This window comes from Cyrtonyx montezumae, unplaced genomic scaffold (genome assembly GCF_038088225.1).
Source record: "Cyrtonyx montezumae isolate F1298 unplaced genomic scaffold, pur_monq_1.0 scaffold_10, whole genome shotgun sequence".
In the NCBI taxonomy this organism is placed as follows: domain Eukaryota; kingdom Metazoa; phylum Chordata; class Aves; order Galliformes; family Odontophoridae; genus Cyrtonyx; species Cyrtonyx montezumae.
In genome coordinates this window covers 41,545,922-41,560,789 of record NW_027071826.1, presented here as the reverse complement: position 1 = coordinate 41,560,789, position 14,868 = coordinate 41,545,922, and the positions used below count along the sequence as shown (strand labels likewise).

Below are 14,868 nucleotides of genomic sequence, written 5' to 3'. Positions count from 1 at the left end.
AGTGCCCTGCACCCCTGGGGTTTCTCCAGTATCTGCTGTGGGGTTGGGTCACACTCTTCCTCCAAGGGCTGAAGCCACAGTCTCCCCCAGTCCTAAAGCACATGGACATGTGGCCTCAAGGCTGTTCTCAGCAACAATTTATTGGGACAATGACATGGGCCACTGTGGGTCCCTGGGCACTGGGGGGCCATGGGAGGGCCCCTGGGTACCCTCAGTACTGGCAGATGAAGGGGCGCAGCTGGAAGCAGGCTCTACTTCTCCAGAGCCCATCTGTGAGCAAGATCCATTGTCAGGGACACAGGGAGACCCACAAGCCCCCAGTGCCCCATCCCATTGCCTCAGTATCCCAGTATCCCAATGCCCCCTTCCAGTGTCCCAGTGCCCCATTCCACTGCCCACATATCTCAGTGTTCCTTCTCAATGTGCCAGCGCCCCATCCCATCATCCCACCATCCCATTCCCCTCTTCCAGTGCCGCATCTCAGCGTCCCATGTCTGTTGCCACACTCCCAGCACACGTCTCTCCCCTGCCCATTGCCTTCAGCACCAGGTTTCTGTGCCATGGCACAGGACTGCACTCACCTCGGGGGCTGAGCACGGTGCAGGTGTTGAACAGTCGGCAGGGCTGCCCGGTGGCCCAGTTTGCATAGTTCCAGGGGCTCAGGTCCTCCCAGGACGCCTTCCATGACCCGTTCTGTGGCAGCAAGGCTCAGCATCCTGCACCCACCCCTGGCTGAGCACTGTATGCCAGCTGAGCCCCGTTACCTTGCAGGTGGTGACAGCCCCAATCCAGAGGCTGAAGTAGGTGTAGGTGGCTGCCAGCTTCCTCAGCTGTTCGTTAGTGGCTGTGCTGTGCACCGAGGCCAGATGTCCCCTGTACACATCCTTGCAGTGGCGCTGGGGGGCACAGGTTGATGTCTGGCACTAGCAGCGCCCATGGGAGCCTGGCACCCTGCTGACCCCTACATCCCTCTTACCTGGGCACGCTGGTAGGTGTGTGGTGCCTTCACCACAGCAAAGTGCTGCCTGCTTCCCTCCTCTGTGCCTACAGGCACCTCCACAGTTTGCCAAGGGGCTGAGGGTAGGGACAGGATGGAGAGTGTCCCCTCTGCCCCCCCATCAGCCCCAGTGCCCTGAGATGGGAACAGGGGTGTCCCTGAGGTGTTCCCATTGTGTCCTTAGAGATCCCCGAGCTACTCACCAGGGTGGAGAGCAGAAGCCATGACCAGCAGGGTCAGAAGAAGGAGCAGGCTGGGCTGCATGGTGGTGAGCTGTGGGGACACGGCGGGGCTGGAGCACCTCTCACCCTGGGGAGGTGTGGTCCCTGGGATCATCTCAGAAGATCCCTTGGCCAGCCCTGGTGCCACACTCATGGCACCTGGTCTCCCATGCCACCCCTTGTCCTTCGTCTCCTCTGACGCCCCAGCACCAGCCTCACCCCCAGCCTTCAGCCCCGTCACCCCTGGGTTCCTGACCCCCGCCGCCCCCGGTGCCACCCATTCCCCATATCCCTGCTGCCACCCCCTGACCCTCAGCCACCCCCACGTCCTTCATGCCCTGCAGCCTCCTGCCACCCCTGGGGCCACCCCTGGCTTGGTGTCACCACTGCCACCATGCCCCCCACCCAGCATCCCTAGAGCATTGCAGAGCCACATATACCAGACTCAGGGCCATCCTTCCCCTGTTCCCAGCCTCAGCCTAGCAGCATAATATCCCCCCTGCTATCCCTGACCCCACTCCTCACCTTGGGGCTGGGAGCCTCTGCCTGCCTTGGCCCTTATAGGGGTGCTGGGGCCACGTGTCCTCTGCAGCCTGGCACCACCCCAGCACTGGCCCCAAGCCACCAACTGCCATAAGGTGTCCTGGAGGGACACGAGGGGGCCAGGGACAGATAATTCGCTTGCCTAAGGCCACTTCCTCTCTCCTTGGCCACAGGGCCAGCTGTTGGCCCCAACCGCCGTCATCCTTTGGGGTGGCCCTGTGCCACCCTACCCCACAGCCCCACTGCTCTTTGGGACACAGGACCATCGTGGGATGGCCAGGAAAATGGCTGTGCCCCCTTAGAGGCAGCAGTGATTTGCCCATCAGCCCAGGGTACCAATTTACCATTGTGGCAAGGGAATGCTGCTGTCTCGTGCCCAAGTTGGTGGGCATGGAGGGGTAGCATTCCCAGTTACAGCAGTGTCTGGAACACATAAGGGACATCTCCCTGTGGGCTCAGGGCATGGCAAGACCCAGAAATGGAAGTACAAGTCTGTCACAGTGGGTGATGGCATCTGGGGACAACGGCAACCATGGGCTGCTGTGGGCCCCATGACCACAGAGGGAGGAAGTGACCTTGGGCAAGTGGCCAAACTGCCCCAGGGTCCCCCACCCCCTCACCCCATGGCAGTTGGTGGCTTGGGGCCATGGTGGAGCTGGGGCAGTGCACAGCAATAGGGGACACATAGTTGCAGCATGTGTTCTTGCGAAAGGGAAGATGCTGGGGGCTGCAATAGGATATTGTGGTGATGGGGACTGCTCCGGCCATCCCAGGTCACCCCACGGCTCCTGCACCCCTCAGAGCCCCCACCCATTAACCCCGCACACAGAGGGCACAAGCATGGGGGTGCAAACCAAGGCTTTATTGGGGTGAGGGGTCTCTACATCCCCTCGGTTCTGAGGTGAGCCTGAAGATACCACCCCTCTCTGCCACCCCTGTGCTGCCCCTCAGTTCCCACATCCCCACTGCCACACCCTGGCCCTCATCCACCTCCATGCCAACCTCAGCAGCTTGGGGCTATGTCCCCCCACTGTCCCCATCCCCGCTCCTCACCTTGGGTCTGGGGGCTTTGCATGCTGCAGCCCTATAGAGGTGCAGGGACATGTTATACTCACACCCCATATGACCCCCACTGCCCTCTCCCAGTGACAGTGTGGGTAAGGAGTAGGGCTGGGGGGCTCTGGAGAGGAGAGATCATGGAACCAAATTCAGACAGGGGCTGCCCCATGGCACCCAGGGCTAGAGGCCCAGGGAGAAGGTGCCCGAGTCGGTGGACTGCTTCTCCCGGCTCTGGTCCCCCAGGGCTCCTGGAGTACAGCCTGTGGGACTGGTGGCAGCCGGGGGCATACTGGCCTCTGGCACCTGTGGGACAGGGGACGGGCGTAGGGTCACTTCCTGTCCCACAGCCGTGGCATCCAGGGTGCTTAGGGGCTCTGGGATCGCCCCTCCTTGGGGTACCCAGCAGCCAACTGACCTCCTCAAACTTGCGGGCCTTGTAGTGCTCAGCGCCCTTCAGGAAGTTGAGCAGGATGATATCGCACAGCACCGTGCCCTAGGGGGCAGCAGAAATGGGGCAAGAGGCTGTGGAGCGCCCCTGACACCCCACAGACCTCCAGGAACCAGGCTGCCATCACCTTTCCCATCACCCTGCTCTGTGGCAGTGGAATTTCCCTCTGTCCATCCCACTTCCCACTGCTTTTGGGTGTCACCGTGGCCCTTGGCTGTACAGCTGTGGGTTACCTGCTTTCCCCAGGGCTGAGGACTGCCTCAACTCACCACGCCGATGGAGGTGAAGGCAGCCACTGTATTGATGAGAGTGGGCACAATGCCGAATTTCCCAGCCTGCAGGAAGGCAGAGGGCTGAGTCGGCACGGCCTCCACCTATGGCATCCATAGGTTCCTGGGATGCTGTGCCCGTACGTACGTTGCCATACACCAACACGTCAAAGCGGATGCCAAAGGCCTTGGTGAGGGTGCGCAGCTCAGTGCCGTTGTGCCCGCGGTAGTATCGTGCGTGCCTGCACGGGACACAGCCACCTGGCACCCCATGCTCTGTGGCTGTCCCCATGGCAGGCAGTGACACGTGGCCCTACCTGAAGTTGTAGCCAGGGGAGCCGGGGCTGTGCCGGGTGACGCTGTCCAGGCGGGTGAAGGAGTAGCGGGGCAGGCACAGCTCCCAGGCGCGGTCCAAGTCACACACCCAGCCGATCTTGATGCCCAACACCCCACCCTGCCCGACCGGCCGGGAGGTAACCCCATGTCCCTCCAGATATGTCCCAAGTCTTCACAATCCCATGCCCTACATTCCTGCATCCCCATGTGCCACATTGCCACGTCCCCACATTGCAAGCCCCCGTGTTCCCACACCTCAAAGTCCCCACATCTCCAATTCCCACACCCCATGTCCCCTACTCCCACGTTCACGTACACCACATTCCGGGTCCCCCAGCCCTAAACCTCAAGTTGCCATATCCCCAACCCTATTGCCCCCACATCCCCCATCCCTGTGTCCCCCTGCTCCCACATCCCCTGTGTGCCCAGCTCACAGTGGCAGCCAGCGAGGCGAAGTCCTGCCCTGCGAAGCGTGCCACGTCGCCCAGCCGCAGGATGGGGCACAGCGGCTGCTGCTCAGGGTGGAAGCGGCAGCGCTGCAGCTCTCCTGCGCTGACGTGGGGGGGCAGGTTGGCCCTGGGGAGGGCACACAGATGTGAGCCTCCAGAGGTGAGAACCCATTCTGTGTCCCCACAGTGCCACTCACTTCTCAAAGCCAAACAGTGGGAAGCGGACGCTGTTTTTGATGAAGAGGGTGAAGTTTTCGGCCTCCAGCATCACAGGGCTGTGGGGAGAGGGGTGGTGGTCCTGAGCTGGTGGTGGGACAGCGTTTGTCCCCGCCCGCCCCTGCACACTCACACGTCGACAGTGTCCACCTCGGGTGGGCACCAGCCCCGGATCTCACAGGTGCGCAGGGTCATGTTGTAGGGGATGCAGCGTCCTGTCAGCACCCCTGTGGCCACAGTGTGGGTGGGCTCAAACCCCATGGTTTCTGGGGACTCCCCCACTCCAAAACTCACCACTGCCTGTGGTATGGCCCTTCCCCTGACAGTCACGGTCGGACGCACACCGGTATGCAGCTTCACTCTGCAGAGAGGGGAGTCTGTGGGTCGGGGCACACTGGTGCCCCCCATGCCTCCCCCTTTGTCCCCATACCTCTGGGCAGACGCCCTGCTCCTGGTTCTCTGTCAGGATCTGCTTGGTGACCACCACGAACACTGAGGTGCCCTGCAGCGATGAGGACACTGTGTCACCACTGCCCCAACCACAGCCCCGCACCATTTGGGGGTTATCTGTGTTCTTTGAGATGAGGCTAGGAGGGCTCGGGGGGGGGGTTCCCTGCTGTCTCCTGCCTGTGGGGGGGTGATGTAGTCAGCTGTGTCCAGGATGCGATTGCCATACTTCCCGATGCCCTTCACTTTGGTCACCACGGAGGACTCGATGACAGTGTCCCGCACCTGGTACGCCTTCTCGTGCAGGAACACCCAGCTGGGGGTGGAGGGGTCAGCTGTGGGGACAGTGGGCCGGCTTCCTGCCACCTACAGCCAGTCCTGCCACCAGTCCTCCAACAGCCACTTGTCACTCCCTAGAGTTCAATATGCTCCTCATTACCCATCCCTACCTCTCCTCTCCATCATCCATGCCAACAGCCACTCTCCCATCACCTGTCCCCTGTGTCACCCGGTGTCCCCCTCGCAGACACGCTGCCATCTCCTCGCTGTCACCTGTCCCCCCTGCTTATGGCTGTCATCACTTCACCCAGACCGTTTCCCACCCCCACACCACCAGGAAGCTGCCATTCCCACAACACCCTCCTGACCCCATATCATGCACCCACCCAGCGTCCCCCCTTGGTGTCACCCTCCCAGATGGTGTACACCAGGAGCAGGGTCCTCTGAAGGGTGGGGGACACCAGCAGAGGAGAGGGGTCCTGTTGAGGGGGGATCTCTCACCCGATGAAGTAGGAGAGGATGAGGAGCTGCACGACCCGGTTGACGACGCCCACCACCCAGCTCTTCACCACCACGGACTTGGTGGTCTCGTAGGAGAAGAAATCAGCCAGGCAGCGGGGCTGGGGGCGCAGGGGGGGCATGGGCAGCCGGGCGGGGGCACGAGCAGGAGCTCTGCAAGCGTATGGGCAGGGATACAAGCAATGGGAAGGGATAGAGGCAGGGAGCAGGGCAGGGATAGAGGCAGTGGGCAGGGATGCAGGCAGATAGAGGCAGGGATGCGGGCGGGGTGGTGCAGAGGCAGAGGGGTGGGCACAGGAGGGAGGGAGGGAGGGGGAGGGGGCGTAGGGGGAGATGGAGGGAGGAGGCATGGGTGGAGGGAAGAGGGAGGGGAGGGAGGAGGTGGGTGGGGGGAGGAGTGCGAGAGACGACTTCGAGGAGGACCCCTTTGTAGGCATCCCATGTGAGGTACCCCGTCTCTGGGGTGCCGTGGGAAGGCTTTGGGCCCACGGGGTGCCTCCATTTTGGAAGCCCGCTGTGTCGAGGCCGCTCTATGTGTGACTCTCGTTTTTTGGGGTGCCCTACACTTGGAGCGCTCGCATTCCGGGCTCCCTCTGTGTTCGCAGACCCCGTGTTTGCCACCCTACAGTGTTTGCTGGCGTCCCATACCGGGGTGCTCTTTCTGAGGGGCGTCGCATTTTGGGGGCGCCCCCCACTTGGGAGCGCCTTTTTTGGGGCGCACACCGTGCCGGGGAGCCATGTGCCGGGCAGAGCCGCCGCCGCGGTGACGTCATGGGGATCACCCGGCGTTGGCCAATGGGGAGCAGCCCCCCCACCCCCGCCTGGAGGACTCCCGCATCTCTATGGTGCCAGGTGAGACAGCCCGCCGCTTCGGGGAGCGGCCGCTCTAGCCTGCCCCTTCCCCGTCCACCCCGCCGCCTCTATGCCGACGGAGGCGCCGCTCCCCCTTAAGCCGCAGTCCTCTACGGCGCTCCATCGCGTGGGCCGTGCTGGTGCGGTCGGGTCCTCCCTCCCCTCGCGATGGCGCCCAGAGAGGCCGGGCGGCGGCGCGTCTCTATGGCGGAAGTGGGGGCGGGTTCCGGCGGCGGCGCGGGAGGCGGTTGGGGGGGGGGGGAGGCGGCTTCGCGCGAGGTTCGTGTTGCGCAGGCGGGAAAAGCGGTGGCGGTGCGGGGGGGGAAGGGGGGGAGCGAATTTGGGGGGCTGGGGAGGGGGCGGGGAAGGGGTGGTTTGGGGGGGTTGATGGTGGGGGGGTGGGGGGAGCGTGGGGATGGCGGATGGGGGAGTGGGGCCTAGGGGGGCGTGGGGCCTAGGGAGAGTGGGGAGTGGAGGCTGAGGGGGCTGCCGAGGCCTCGTTGCACCCCCTCTCCACCGGGACGTGGCACCGACCCCGGGGAGCCTCGGGAGAGGGGTGAGGGGTGGGGACGTGTTCCTGTGGGATCACGTTCCTCAGGGAGCACTTTGGGGGGTGGGGATCCCCTCCCCGTGCTCACTCTCATCCCTCCCCCCCCCCCAGCACCTCGCTGCTCGGTGGCAGCAGGGCATGCCGGCCTCCGCGGGGAGCTGAACTCCGGCCTCCTATTGCCTGCCTACGAGCCCGGCCCCCTTCGCCATGGCTGACACACTGGAGTTCAACGAGATCTACCAGGAGGTGAAAGGATCCATGGTGAGCGGCACCCAGAGCTGGGGGCAGCCATCTGGGGTGTGCTGAGGTGCTGCCTAATGCCAGAAGTGCTCACCTCATCTTGTGGCTCTGAGGCCTGGTCTCAGCTGTATGCCCAGGGGTGCAGTATGCCTCCCCCCGCCCCCCCCAACCCCTGCAGCTCTTCCGCTGCCTCGTCCTGGCAGAGCATGTTTTGCTGAGCTCAACTGGAAATGGGAGCTGAGGCGCCTTGTTTCCAGAGCTGAAGCATTTCGGAGCATCAACAGGGGCTTTTAGTAGCAGCCTGTTGCGGAGCTAGCAAGGTTGTGGTTGGGATCGTGTCCAGGGGAAGGGATGCCAGCTGCAAGCGTTCACCCTTTTATGCAGTAGCTACTGCTGGGCAGCTGGGTACTGTAAATCAGTCTGTTCTGGTGCTAGGAGGTGGGCTGTGTGGTGCTGCAATGATGTTGAGGATTTCTGGGTCACCCTGTGGCATTGGGGAGATTGTTCCTAAATGCCTGAGGAGCTCTGGTACAGAGGCTGCTGGCAACTCTCTTGGGCTGCCTGAATCCCGAAGGAGGGTGGTGAGTGCATGGAGAACAGAAACTGTGGGGGAGGGGGAGGGGAGGTCACCTTGTGTCCCCTGGGACAGCTTAGCAGCTGTCTGTGCTGTGTGGAAGTTCTCACCCTCGGGCTGCTCCCCTCATGTGCATGGGGCGAGTTGCCTGTACCTCACACCCACCTCCCAACAGAACGATGGCCGGCTGCGGCTGAGCCGCCAGGGCGTCATCTTCAAGAACAGCAAGACGGGGAAGGTGGACAACATCCAGGCCTCAGAGTTGGCAGAGGGTGTGTGGCGGCGTGTGGCGCTTGGTCACGGCCTCAAGCTTCTCACCAAGAATGGCCATGTCTACAAATACGATGGTTTTCGGGAATCGGTGAGTCTGTGATATCTCTGACTGATGCCTGAGCCGTGCTGACTGTCCTTTTTTTTTCTGCTAGTTTGTGCCACAGTCTCTTTGCTTGCCCTGTATCAGGCTATGCTGTCTGTGGGATCTGCCAGATCTTGCATAGCTGGTCTCCTTCCCTTTAACAACAGCTGACACTTGTTTTTCTCATCCATTTTCTCATACCAGGGGCAGTGTCCCAGTTATGGTCTCTGGGCTGTGCCAATGCATACATGACAGTTTCTGATGAGCATTCTCTGTTTCTCTGCTCCTTCCCACCCCATCACAGGAGTTTGATAAGCTCTCAGATTTCTTCAAGGCACACTATCGCCTGGAGCTTGCAGAGAAGGATCTGTGCGTGAAGGGTTGGAACTGGGGCACAGTGAGGTTTGGAGGTGAGTTGTGATAAGATAGGAACAGGCCAGTGATGCTGCTGCTGGGGCAAGGGAATCTGAGCTGTGAGTAGGCCAAGGTGGTGGGGCTGGGTGGCTGGATCAGTGTCCTCATCCCACCAGCACCCAGCTGTTAACAGCTTTAGATGCTCTTCTGGGAAACTGCACACTTTTTAGTGGTGATTTTTGGGTACAACATAGATGTTGGCCATCCCAGAAAAGCAAGAGATACTTGCAGGCCTCACAGCATGTTTGGGGGGGTGTTTTATAGACAGAGAATGCTCAGTGTAAAAGAGAAGTTTGCATGGGAGCTGTGAGCAACTAATGGAACCTGCCAGTTCCTGAGGGAGCCAGAAGAGCTAGTGGATGCTCCTCTGTGATCTCAGAGAGGAGAAAAGGGGGAGTAAACAGTCTCCTCCTTTTTGTTTTTGATAAATATAATTTTCTGGAGCTATAACTGGGAGAAAGCCTGGAGATTTCTGGGGAAAACATGGAAAGGAAGAGAGGAAGCACTGCTGGGTTTTGAGAGAATAGTGATGCTGTTCCTGGAGTAAAGTGGACCTTAAGTTCTTATCTCTGCCCTCTCCACCTCCTGTAGGGCAGCTTCTCTCCTTTGACATTGGGGAGCAGCCGGTGTTCGAGATCCCCCTCAGCAACGTCTCCCAGTGCACGACAGGCAAGAACGAGGTGACGCTGGAGTTCCACCAGAACGATGATGCTGAGGTCTCGCTCATGGAGGTTCGCTTCTATGTGCCCCCTACCCAGGAGGATGGTGTCGACCCTGTGGAGGTGAGTGAGGCGAGGGGGGCTAGCTGGGTTCCCTCACCTGGTGCCTGACCGCCACTCCCTCTCCTTGCAGGCCTTTGCTCAGAATGTCCTCTCCAAGGCAGATGTGATCCAGGCAACTGGTGATGCCATCTGCATCTTCAGGGAGCTGCAGTGTTTGACGCCTCGTGGGCGATACGACATCCGCATCTACCCCACCTTCCTGCACCTCCACGGCAAGACTTTTGACTACAAGATCCCCTATACTACCGTGCTGCGCCTCTTCCTGCTCCCACACAAGGACCAACGGCAGATGTTCTTCGTGGTGAGGAGGGGGTGGAGGGGTCCTCCCTACCTTGGGAAATTGTTTTCAGGGATTTCAGGTCCTCACCTCCTCTCCTCTTTTCAGATTAGCCTGGATCCCCCAATAAAGCAGGGCCAGACCCGCTACCACTTCCTCATCCTGCTTTTCTCCAAGGATGAAGACATCTCACTGACCCTCAACATGAATGAGTGAGTTCTTCTCTCCAGGCAACTTTCTTGATCCCCTCCCTGGATCTGGGGGCTGTGGGGAGATCTGGGAGTGCAGGTAATGAATCTCCTTGGTCCTTGTTCTTGTCGTTATCCTCTGTTTTTGCCACACAGGGAAGAGGTGGAGAAACGCTTTGAGGGGCGGCTCACGAAGAACATGTCAGGCTCCCTCTATGAGATGGTCAGCCGGGTTATGAAGGCACTGGTGAATCGCAAGATCACTGTGCCTGGCAACTTCCAGGGGTGAGGCATGCTGTTGCTTCTGGCTGGGCGAGGGAATGTGGGTGTGCGTGGGGGTAGGGGGAGGTGGAAATTGGGCCTTCTCCTCACTAGGACAGGAGATTATTGTTTTTGTGGTCTCAGGCCAGCTGCTTGACATGCCCTCCTGACTTGGACAGCAGAACCAACATCTCTTTTTCTCACATTTCTGTAGTCAGATTGTAGGGGTTTTGCAAGAATTTGATGCCATGTAAGCAGAGTAGTTGGTAGACTTATCTAGGCTGCTATCTCACTATGGGGATGTTCAGAGGGAGGGTGTTTGCTCCCCACTGGTGTAACATGGCAGTGTTTGCCCTCACAGACACTCTGGAGCCCAGTGCATCACCTGCTCCTACAAGGCCAGCTCAGGACTTCTCTACCCACTGGAGCGTGGTTTCATCTATGTTCACAAGCCACCAGTGCACATCCGCTTCGATGAGATCTCCTTTGTCAACTTTGCCCGTGGGACCACCACCACCCGCTCCTTTGACTTTGAGATCGAGACCAAGCAGGGCACACAGTACACCTTCAGCAGCATAGAGAGGTGGGCACAGAGCCAGCCCTTACTGTAACGCTGGGCTATTATCTGTCCTGCCAGGCAGCCCCCTTGCCCCTGCATCCTCCACGTTGGTCACACATGGTGGATCCTGACTGATGTAACAAGGTGTTGAGCATGCACAGTGGGTGCCAGCAAGCTGGATCTCACCTGTCCCTGACCACTCCGTCTTTCCTGCAGGGAGGAGTACGGGAAGCTCTTTGATTTCGTCAATGCCAAGAAGCTGAACATCAAGAACCGAGGCCTCAAGGAGGTACCTGCTGCACAGGGCTGGTTCTCTGTGTCCTGCTGGAATCACTGGCCTGCAGGCTGGGGTGGGGAGATGACTGGGGCCTTTTTTCTTATCTCCAAAATTTTGCTGCTTTTTTTCCTTTTATTTTATTTTTTTTCACCTTTCTTTTCTTTCCTTACCCTTGTAGAGGAAAAAGGTCCGTGCGATACCCCTTCCTCTTTCTCCTCTTCCTCTTCCTGGTGCAGGTTTCCTCTGCATGGCTGTGTTGGTCACTGACTAAATCCAGTAACTGCAGCATGATTTGCAAGAGGTGCCCCCACTTAACTCAGATAACACCTTTGGGGAACCTTTCCTGCCCATCTCTCTGCGTCCCTGATGAGGACACAGGGAAACAGATGAGACACAGAGTGTTTTCCAGCCTGGCCATGCATGCATGTAGTTTCTAGAGATGGACTGTGTGCCCATGTGGGGAGCATGGAGAGCAGCTCTCACTCTGTCCCTCCTGCAGGGTATGAAGCAGAGCTACGACGAATATGCCGACTCCGATGAGGACCAGCATGATGCCTACCTGGAGAGGATGAAGGAGGAGGGCAAGATCCGGGAAGAGAATGCCAACGACAGCAGCGATGGGTCTGGAGAGGAGACAGGTACGTGCTGAGGCTGCGTGTGAGCCCCCACTGCCTGGGGGGCTGCCTGGTATGCTCAGGCTACTTCCTTCTGTGGTTGAATCCTGCTGCGTTCCTGGGCTGTCCATCTTTACCTGACACTCTGTCCTTCCAGATGAGTCATTCAACCCTGGGGAAGAGGATGACGACGTGGCTGAAGAGTGAGTAGGGGCTGGACAGGAGTTCAACTATGGGCAGCTTTTGCAAGATGCCTTTTGTGGGCACTGTATGGAGTGGGATGGGCCTGTGATAATGTGGAGTGCATCTGATGCAGACAGTATCGTTATGAATGGCTTTGTAAGTAGGTGCACTTCTGGTCTATCTCTCGAGTTCTCTTGATGAGAACTGCAGTCTGAACAAGTGTTCAGGGGTATCAAGTGTGCTGATGGGAGTCAGGTTCGGCCCAAGAGGAGGGGTGGATCTTGGTGCAGTCCAGCTGTGAAGCATTGCAAATGCCTAAAGTTTACGGGAACTCGAAACAATCAAACATGTTCGTGGAAGGAAAGTCCCCCGAGGGCCATTAAGTGCGAACAGAGCGGCTTCTGCAGTTCAGAGACTTCCTGAGCTGGTTGCTGGAGGATGGGAGAGTTCTGGGGCAAGTCTTGCTATGTGCTTGCAGTGCTATGATTCCCTCACCTTCTGCTTTGTTTTGCTGGAATTCAGATCTTGAGCTTTCCCTGAAACCAGGTCTCTTCACACAGGTTTGACAGCAATGCCTCGGCCAGCTCCTCCAGTGGGGATGGTGACAGTGACCGAGGTGAGAAGAAGCCAGCCAAGAAGGCCAAGATTGTCAAGGACCGCAAGCCCCGCAAGAAGCAGGTGGAGGTGAGAAGTTGCTGCTGGTAGAGTTGTGGAGATCAGGACACGCTGCCCTTGCAACATGGATTGCTGCTCCCTTTTTTGGAGCAACACCAGGGGAGATCCAGGTCACAGCACATCAACTGAAGTGCTTCCCGTTAGCCTTCTGCTGTAGTCTGATCTACCACCTCACTCTGCTTTGCCCTGTGTGGGTTGTCCAAGCCTGGCTTTTCTGCCTCCTGAAGGTTTTTCTTCATCTTGTAAATGAGTCTAGATTGAAACTCTTCCAAAGGATATAGTGGTGTCTGAGCCTGGTAGTACCTCCTGACTGTGGGAGGACTTGCATCCCACAGGTCCTCCACATCTTCTCCACCTACCCTCTGCGTGCTTTCACTTTTGTGTGTATGACCTGACAACCCATCTCCCTGATTAAGTAGCTGACTTACTGGTGGGATGCAGAAGGCATCATCTTGGGGTAACCCTAAGTCTTTAGTGACTGATGTATTTCAAGTCTTGGTTCTTTCCATTCCCTACTTGCCAGAGCAAGAAAGGCAAAGACCCCAACGCACCCAAGAGACCGATGTCTGCTTACATGCTCTGGCTGAATGCCAACCGTGAGAAGATCAAGTCAGACCATCCTGGTATCAGCATCACAGACTTGTCCAAGAAGGCTGGAGAGCTCTGGAAAGCCATGTCTAAGGAGAAGAAAGAGGTGGGTTGCTCCGCCAGTGAGGATTGCTGAGCCAGGTTTCGGAAGGGAAGGTGGACGTCAGGAGGCCTGGGGTGCTCTTGCTTGGTCTCAGGATCCTGCTGCTCCATAAACAGATCAAGAAGGGAGAGTAGCAGCAGGGATCTGACATCTCTGAGTTGATGAGCTGGTGTGAGCGTGGTCTCCAGGGTGGTCAGGGACATGGGTGGAGATGGTGTTGGACTGTGGTGGTGCAGAGGATGGTGCAGGAACAAAGCCCCACTAACCTCCTTTTGCTGCAGGAGTGGGATCGCAAGGCAGAAGATGCCAGGAGGGACTATGAGAAGGCCATGAAGGAGTACAGCGTGGGCAACAAGTCAGAGAGCTCCAAGATGTGAGTGTGCTAAGCAGACAAGAGGGAGGTGGCAGGGCTTCACTCTTCTAGAGCCTGTCTGTCTTCCAGCTATTGCAGTGGCTGAGCCTCTCCAAGGCTGGGGGGTTGTGAGATGGGACCAGAGGGCTGTCAGCAAGGTAATGCTTCTGTCTCTTCCACCCTCCCAACACATGTACAGGGAGAGGTCTAAAAAGAAGAAGAAGAAGCAGGAGAAGCAGATGAAGGGGAAAGTGGAGAAGAAGGGTGCTGCCTCCAAGTCTTCGTCCTCCACCAAGTCCCCTGCCAAGAATATGAGTGAGAGCTTCAAGAGCAAGGAATTTGTCTCCAGTGATGAGAGCTCCTCTGGAGAGAGCAAGAAGGAGGTAGTAGTGCTCTTCGGTGGTGGGCTTTGCTGTGTCTCATTTTACCTCATCCCTTCAGGTGTATTTTCCTCTTGATAGTATGCATATCCAGTCTTGTAGCAGAAGGCTGAGTTTGGTTTTTGTTATAGGTACAGGAGCAGGTGAACAGGAGCTGCTCTGCTTCTACTGTCCTGACTTATCTTTTCTTTCCTCAGGACTCAGAGGATGAGAGGGGTGCCAGCCCGGCCCAAAGCTCAGAGGATTCTGCGTCCGGCTCGGATTAGTGCTGTCCCCGCTGGCTCCAGGCTGGTTCCCAGATCAGCGTGAGGACCGGTTGGGCCGGCCTGCGGGAGGGGCCTGGCTTTTGGGTTCAGAGCCAGCCAGAGCCCACCTGGCTGCCCTTCCTCCTACCCCTGCTGCCAGGTGAGGGGAGGCACCGGAGTGGGGCAGGAGGGTGCCAGCCTCCCTGCCTGAGCCCTTTCCCCTCAGTGCCTGGCTACAGAGCCAAGGCCCTGTGGAGGGGAGGCCTAGGAGGAGCCTCGGTCCCACCTCTGCCCTATTTCTCATCAATTTATTTTTTTTAAATACTCGGGTTTGTTTCGGTCTCTTTTTTCTTTTTTGTATTTTGGGTCCATTCACGTGGCAACTCGGATTGAATAAAAAACACCCGCGGCGGGAGTGAGTGTGGGTGCGGAGGCAGAGGGGTGGGCTGGGCTCCCCTAGGGGCGGATGGTGCAGGGCTGCCTTCCTCCCGGCATCGTCTTTGCCTCCTTGAACCGCGGCCAGGGGCTGAGCTCACTCGCGGCCCATCCATTAGCAGCCTGAGCCCTTCCTGCGGCCTCCCTAATCCTGTTAGGGCTCCATCAGCCTCCTAATGGA

At 58.6% G+C, this 14,868-nt stretch overlaps 3 protein-coding genes across 3 annotated transcripts; 1 reads left to right on the top strand and 2 right to left on the bottom strand.

Annotated features, from left to right (window-relative positions):
* Window positions 1-77: 77 nt before the first annotated feature.
* On the bottom strand, window positions 78-1,866 carry PRG2 (proteoglycan 2, pro eosinophil major basic protein). Its single transcript, XM_065755730.1, has 6 exons — window positions 1,744-1,866; window positions 1,201-1,270; window positions 977-1,074; window positions 765-896; window positions 582-693; window positions 78-270 (listed from the first exon to the last, which is right to left on the bottom strand). The coding sequence occupies exons 2-6, from the start codon at window positions 1,259-1,261 to the stop codon at window positions 212-214; spliced, it is 462 nt and encodes a 153-aa protein (XP_065611802.1). The 5' UTR covers window positions 1,262-1,270; window positions 1,744-1,866; the 3' UTR covers window positions 78-211.
* Window positions 1,867-2,660: 794 nt separating this feature from the next.
* P2RX3 (purinergic receptor P2X 3) lies at window positions 2,661-6,566 on the bottom strand. The gene is made up of 12 exons (XM_065755049.1): window positions 5,766-6,566; window positions 5,166-5,301; window positions 4,969-5,040; window positions 4,833-4,899; window positions 4,672-4,765; window positions 4,520-4,597; window positions 4,308-4,449; window positions 3,855-3,991; window positions 3,686-3,779; window positions 3,538-3,603; window positions 3,236-3,313; window positions 2,661-3,123 (listed from the first exon to the last, which is right to left on the bottom strand). The coding sequence occupies exons 1-12, from the start codon at window positions 6,218-6,220 to the stop codon at window positions 3,001-3,003; spliced, it is 1,542 nt and encodes a 513-aa protein (XP_065611121.1). The 5' UTR covers window positions 6,221-6,566; the 3' UTR covers window positions 2,661-3,000.
* Window positions 6,567-6,857: 291 nt separating this feature from the next.
* Window positions 6,858-14,667, top strand: SSRP1 (structure specific recognition protein 1). The gene is made up of 17 exons (XM_065755047.1): window positions 6,858-6,914; window positions 7,297-7,446; window positions 8,175-8,360; window positions 8,659-8,764; window positions 9,360-9,550; window positions 9,621-9,851; window positions 9,936-10,039; window positions 10,172-10,300; window positions 10,638-10,859; window positions 11,052-11,124; window positions 11,612-11,750; window positions 11,884-11,929; window positions 12,470-12,593; window positions 13,108-13,278; window positions 13,557-13,648; window positions 13,827-14,010; window positions 14,205-14,667. The coding sequence occupies exons 2-17, from the start codon at window positions 7,393-7,395 to the stop codon at window positions 14,271-14,273; spliced, it is 2,121 nt and encodes a 706-aa protein (XP_065611119.1). The 5' UTR covers window positions 6,858-6,914; window positions 7,297-7,392; the 3' UTR covers window positions 14,274-14,667.
* The last annotated feature ends 201 nt before the right edge of the window (window positions 14,668-14,868 follow it).